This window comes from Rhagoletis pomonella, unplaced genomic scaffold, assembly GCF_013731165.1.
Source record: "Rhagoletis pomonella isolate Grant_MI unplaced genomic scaffold, Rhpom_1.0 Rhpom_scaffold_00012, whole genome shotgun sequence".
Lineage (NCBI taxonomy): Eukaryota > Metazoa > Arthropoda > Insecta > Diptera > Tephritidae > Rhagoletis > Rhagoletis pomonella.
Window position 1 is genome coordinate 15019610 of NW_023458566.1, and position 7042 is coordinate 15026651.

Sequence of the window (7042 nt, forward strand, 5' to 3'; positions counted from 1 at the left end):
AAAAAAAAAAAAAAAAAAAATAATTCACAGCCAGTAAATTTAGGTCTACTAAATGCTGTATCCGAAATGCATTGAAAATCGTATTCATTAATCTTTTGCTCAAACAATTATGCATGGGACGCATTAAAATTTAGCTGCAGCAGTGAAGCCACCAGTCATGTTGTTGCTGTTGCTAGTATTTTTTTCTATTTTTAAAAGCAGCACGTGGGTTGATTTTCGCGCCGGTTTTAGCTATTGAACAATAAAAATAAAAAAAACAAGACGCTGAAAGTAAACAAAAGCAATAAAAACATAATTCACAAATTGCGTCCGGCTCAATTTATTTTTATGAGTGCCTAAAAGTGTGCAACTAATTAAATTTTATAATAGAAACCAAAGCATTGTATTAAATGTTAGAGACGCACAAATACATATATGAAGCCATTTAAGGGATACATATACAAATGATAATAAAGTTTGTGACTTAAGTCTTTTGTTTGCTGCATAGAGTCGAACGAGTAAATAATGACACGAATCGCTTGCAATATTTCATTGCACTTTTATGGCAAGGAACCCAGACAATGTTTCATTGATTTTTGGCGCGCCTTTGAGTATTTTTTCGACACCTTTTTGTTTGCAATATTTAACTCGTTCACGCTCTAAAAGGCATAAAGAACTTGTTTCGGATAGCCACTTGCCGATGCAATTAAATGCCACGACCCTTTTGTGCAGCGCGCACCTTAGCGCATAGTATAAAAAGCCTTAAAATTGTTGGTTCAACGCACAGTTTCTGGATATACAGCAACGAGTCCTGCGCTCAGCTCAAATAATCAACCAAAAATCTATATACGTATAAAAATAAAAATTAAAATGTTTAAATATGTAAGTATGTCAATAAACTACGCAAGCAGCAGCGAGCAAGCGAGTAGTTACTAAAAAAAAAAAACTTTTTTTGTTTAAATAGCGTCACACATTTAAATGAAAAAAGGCGAATTATTTTTATATGGCATTTTTAATTGCCTCATTCATTCATTCATTCATTCGCTTGAAGCGCTAAAATATTATGAAATTGCTTCGTTAAACGTTGCATTACACCTCATTTGTGATTCATTTCTTTTCTTTTTTTTTTTTGCGACTTTGTCGATTTCTCACTCTGCCAGTTCGTTTGTGTTGCTGCCCTCTTCTCGTTGACCTTCGTCTATGCGGACAACATCGATAAAAATGCCGAAATACGTAGCTTTCAAAATGCTGCATCCGATGCCGAGGGCAACTACCAGTTCTCCTATGAGACAAGCAATGGCATTCAACAACAGGAGGCCGGCAGTTTGGACGGTGGTGTGCGCGGCTCACTGAATTACGTATCGCCCGAAGGTGAACGCATCTCCTTGAGCTACACTGCCGATGAGGAAGGCTTCCACCCGGCAGGTGATCATCTGCCAACGCCACCACCAATACCAGCATACGTGTTGCGTGCCTTAGAATATATCCGTGCACATCCACCACAACTAAAGGAAGAGCAATAAACAATGGCGGCGCCTACACACACACACACACACACACACAGCTTTAAATGCAATCAAACTGAAGCCACGATTCACGAAACAATGCTCTATACGCGGATTGGGTCACCACCGGCCAACCTACTGACATGTCAAAGCTGAAGTGTTAATTGACTCATTTCAATGAATTTTTCTTGTTATTACGTTTTGTTTTTGTTTTTTCATTACTTGTTTTCGACGCATAGTAATTAGCTGTTAATCTGTGCATGCCTCATTTTGTTTTCGCGCGTACAGTTTGACATATTGGCGCGCGCATAGTCATTATTTGTAATTAATAGTTTTTGTTTAATAAATGAAGTGTTTAAATTGAAAATTTTTGACTTTTGTTTAGAAAATAACAAAAATCACCAATTTGTGTCTGTTTCAAGTTTTCCTATGAAGATATTCTATTGATACCGATCGTTTTAATATTATAGAGATGTAACTAAAAATTTACGTTCTTGGAGATTTCCTCATACAATTAATAAGTTTGATAAGGAGAATATGTTGGGCCTAATAGATGACTAAACTTCCCAAAAATGGCGAAGATATGTGTCAAAATTGAAATTTTTAAACAATTCTTTATGTATACATATTATTAAAATTGCGATATATCGATTGTCATTGCTTATCAATTCATCGATATATCAATACTAGGGTGGTCCTTAAATGTAGAAAGCTAATTTTTACATCAAATTTCCTAAGCCTCAATTCCTACGTCGATGCTACTATAGCCAACGATGTCACATATAAATTTTGGTCCCGATTGGAGACGGTTAAAGCGTGTCGCACAGTGGGCAAAGTTCAGATTCCTCTGTGGAGGCTGAAAAAATTAAAATTATTTTTTCTTTCATCTAATACCCAAAATCGGTACTACCATAGTCAAAGATATCACATATAAATCGGGACCAAAATTTATAGTTGATATTTTTGACTGTGTTACTATCGATTTTGGTTTAGATGAAAAAAAAAAAAATAATTTTATTTTTTTTATTTGTCAATGTTATTGTGGCTTATTAACATTTTATTTTTAATATTTTTATTGAGCTTTGTACCACGATTGTTTATTAGGAAAAATTGAAAAAGCAACAAAGTCTTAGCGGTAGAAGTTATAGCAGCTATTTCGGAGATCACCAAAAAATTTAGAAATCCCAAAAAGTTATGTGTTTAAAATTTTACTGAAGGAGATATGCTGCATGTATAAGTAATTCTTGGTTTGCGAACTGCTTTTCTTCTTCTTATTTGGTGTTACAACCAGGGACCAAAAATATCCATTAAATAGCAAGATTTTTTATTTATTTAATCCAAATATAACGGTTGAATTTAATCGGAAAAATAGAAATACAATTTTAACGATTAAATTATGATTTCTATCATAACCGTTACGCCAATTCGCTAATTTCTCCTCTCCTTTGCGATGTTGCGCCAGTTGTTCACCCCCAGGTGTATGCACTTGGTCCTTTTACCGTTTTCTTAAACGATCCTGCTTTGGTTGAAAAATTTTTAAAACATAATTTTTGTTATTTATGAAAGCACTTTTCAGTTTCCTACCGTTCCCAACGTACCTGCTTTTGGTAAGAGTTGTTCCCCCGCTTGATGTTCAGGCTAATATCATTTGAGCAATATTTAGCCATCTCTAAATACTAAGGGTGTATTTTAAAGGTATTTTAAATACAAAAGTATTAAAGTATGTCCATCACTGCTTCCTAAGCGCCAAATTTAGCCTCGTCAGAATCATCACATATGTATGTAGTAGATGGTTTAGCGATCTATGTAGCCTGAGTATTACAAATATTAAAATATAAAATTGTTTTAAATATTATGCTACCAATTCCCACCATTAATGCCGGTCGAATGAATCACTACTCACTTAAACAGCTGTTGGCCCTGCACATTGATGGCTCGCCGCTTTCCACACAAAGCCATTTACTTGCTCATCTTAGCGGATTCCCATGACAGTAAAAACCAGTAAACCAGTATCATATAAATACATTTGAATAAGAAAGGTGCCAACAGGTTTTTATTTGACATATTTTGGGTTTTGTTTGGATTTTTTTTTTTTGCGGCGCGATTGCAATATGTTTACGGTGACCATATTTATGGGAGCGAAATACGGGACAAAAAATAATTTTGCATATTCTTGCAAAAAAAAAAAAAAATACAGATCTTAAAGCCTTTTTCAATGATCCTAGATGTATTATGCCTGAAACAGCATCCTTATGGTAACATCACAAATTTGTAGGTTATTTTTCTCTAGATTTTTAACTTAACGCGCGAAATTTGTTTAAAAAGATTAGTTAAATTTAGTATAATAAATTGTAATTTTAAAGTCGGTAGGACTTACCGTTCATTTTTGGCAGTTTTTTTTTTTTTAAACGGTGTTACAAATTTTTTTCATACAAAGTATGTTCGACAACTTTTTAAAAGAGAAGCAACTTGCACTTTATTATACTAAATTTTAATGACGAGTCCTAATTTACATTTTAGTCACTGTATGTATCCCTCGATTCCAATCACAGTATTCGGGTTAGAAAATAATAACTGTTTATGGAGAAAATCACCGATCATATACCAACATCACTTAAAACTCCCGCATAGGCATGCGATTTTAATGAGCCATTAAGTCGTCGAAATACCGAACACCGAATACGGCACAAATACAGGACATTAAAAGAAATACAGAACATTTGGCGTCCCGTATAAAATTAACAAATGGACAATGGGTCAAAAAAGACGGATGGTCACCGTAAATATGTTTGTTAGTACGTTTGCTATAAATTTGTCAGTTTTGTGAGAGTTTTTTGTACAAATATTTTTACAATTTAAAAAATTAAATTAAAAAATGATTACCCATAAACAATAAACTTTACAGTGTAACAATAAATATTTTTTATACATTTGTGTACTATTATATTTTCTTCCTGGTGCACTGGCTAGCTAAGCGATTTTCTTGTTCGTGGTTTTTAAGAACATATGCAAGTATAAAAATGGGCAGCGAAATTGCATATCAAATTGATACCTTGTTTATTCCCATACACGATTCATACTGTTCATAGGACTAGCTAAACTACGTTTAAAGTTTTTTTTTTTACTAAATAAAGATTTGTTAATTCATAACAACAAATTTGGACATAAACGTCTTAAAGCACACTTAAATGCCGCTAAGTGCTTTAAAGTCATATCATTTAAATTCAATCATCAATTAATTAAAATTTAATCAGATTTTAATCGAAAATGTGTTAAGCTGCATCGTTAACCACCAGCTACCTGATTGGCAGTAAAATTTCTTTAAGTTTTATGTGAAAATAATAAAGTACGTAAGTAATGGCAATTAATTCAATTTCACCATAAGCGCACATAAATAATCACACACACTTCTGGGTGATTTGAGCGTAGTTCGGATTGATGCCGATAAAAACGAGATTTTGACACTTTTGTGATGGCAAGCAAAAATAACTGAACTGAATGAAAACAAAAATAAAAATAAAACCACATTTTAGGGAGAAGCACGTTTTAGTTTTAATTTTGGAGCGCAACAGGTAACTGTGACATATGTAGATACATATACATATGTATATGTAACTACATAAGTATGTGAGTTTATAGAAGCAATGACAAATGTATCGCTAATGAAATCAAATTAAACTAACTTGGCATTTAACTTTAGAATTAAAGGAAAATTTTAATATGATTTAAAAATTCTAGGCATAACTACAAACACACATACATATGTAAATTTCTACTCGAAAATATTACGTATGTTTTTATTTAAGAACTGTTTACACAAAATTCGCGCAAAGTAATTTATTTTAACCAAACGCACTACTCAATAAAAAGACGCACCAACTACATAATATGCACATAAGGGTGGGTCAAAAATTGCTTTCCAGCCACCCCCAGAACTGGAGGGTATCGAAAATAAGGAGACCGGTATTTTTTTATTTTGAAATTAACATTTAATGGTTTCAACAGAGCTTTGATATTTCCCATGTAATTTATATTACGAAAGTGCATTTTTTCGTAGAATTGCTATAAAATTGTTAAAAACCACAATTTTTATGGAATACGAATATTTTCTTTCAGAAGTCTTAAAAATAATAAAATTAACAAATCCATTTAGTTGTTCGTAAGCAATACGGTCACGAACACATAAAATAACTAATTTTGTGTACACTTAATAGTTACGTATTGAAATTTTAAAGTGAAAAATACCTAATTAATTTTATGTTTATAGCTTTCTAAAGAGAGATATTCTTATTCTTTCTATTTATTATTCATTTTGCAAAATAAGATATAGTTGGGAAGGTTATCAACCTTTCTATCAAAATATCTGTTTTACCTTCATATTCCGTTGTTAAAATTTTGTATACAAAGTATTTTTTGAAATAAGCGCAGCATTTTTTAGTCAAACCATAGCCATAAATTTCTATTTGAATTTGAACATATTTCCGAGAAGGAGTCTCAAAGTGCTTAGAAGTTAAACATTTTTGGAAGTTACACCAAAAACCAAAAACACCAAAAGTTACCTTTCCATTGACATCTCATTGTGAGTTAAATTTCAATTAGTAAACGCCTTTATTGCACAATTTATCCCCCTGTAACAAAAGACTTTAGAAACGAGCTTTTAGTAAAATGTTCACTTACTGTACATATCGACGCTTCCCAACCATACACTGAGAAAAAAATCAACCAAATATTGGTTAATATTACCAAATTCAAACTTGAAAAGGAATCAACGTGACTCTTTTGGTTATTATTAACAATGCCTTGGTTCATATATTTTCAACAATGATTTGGTAATATTAACCACAATTTTGTTTACATCAACCAAACTTTTGGTTGTCGATTTATTCGTTTGAATACGTTTATGTTCTGCACTTCACAGATGCTTTTTCATAATTCGGAGATACAAAACAACAATTTTTATTATCACTTTAACATGTTGCCTCTGGCGGGATTAGTAGCGAGCATCTCTACACACTCAGCCACAGCCGCTTTATAAATGTGTTTGCAAATGTTAAACTTGAATTAATTTTCTTCGTCGTTTGATTTGGTTCTGCACTTCACAGAGGCTTTTTCATAATTAAAGAAAAGCAAAAACAAAAAAAAATAAAAAAAATTATGTATCGCGCTTACAGCATTCGCACTGCTGAAAGCCAACAAATAACAGCAAGCGCCTCTGCTCGTTCAGCCACTGCCCCATTCATACGAATTTGTTCTCAAATGTTCAGCTTGAATCACATTTTTTACATTCGACTTATTGACCACGAAAAAATCAAACCATGACTTGGTTGAAAAAACCATTGGGCTTTTGGCTCAGTGTACTATGGTAAATAAGTCTGCCTACCTACGTCTCGAATGACTTAGCATGGTACGGTTTGGAGGTGTCGATATGCACATACATACATACATATATGTACTGCAAATTTAATGTCATAATATTTCAAAAGTTGGCTTGATCTGCAATGGCCAATTCTGTTTCGCACACTTCTTTAAAATGCACATGGTAGGTGATAATTTATATA

At 32.7% G+C, this 7042-nt stretch overlaps 1 protein-coding gene across 1 annotated transcript; it reads left to right on the forward strand.

The window, feature by feature from the left end:
* The first annotated feature begins 755 nt into the window (after positions 1-755).
* On the forward strand, positions 756-1851 carry LOC118747467 (pupal cuticle protein Edg-78E-like). Its single transcript, XM_036481518.1, has 2 exons — positions 756-861; positions 1140-1851. Exons 1-2 carry the CDS (start codon positions 850-852, stop codon positions 1500-1502), a joined length of 375 nt encoding a protein of 124 aa, XP_036337411.1. The 5' UTR covers positions 756-849; the 3' UTR covers positions 1503-1851.
* The last annotated feature ends 5191 nt before the right edge of the window (positions 1852-7042 follow it).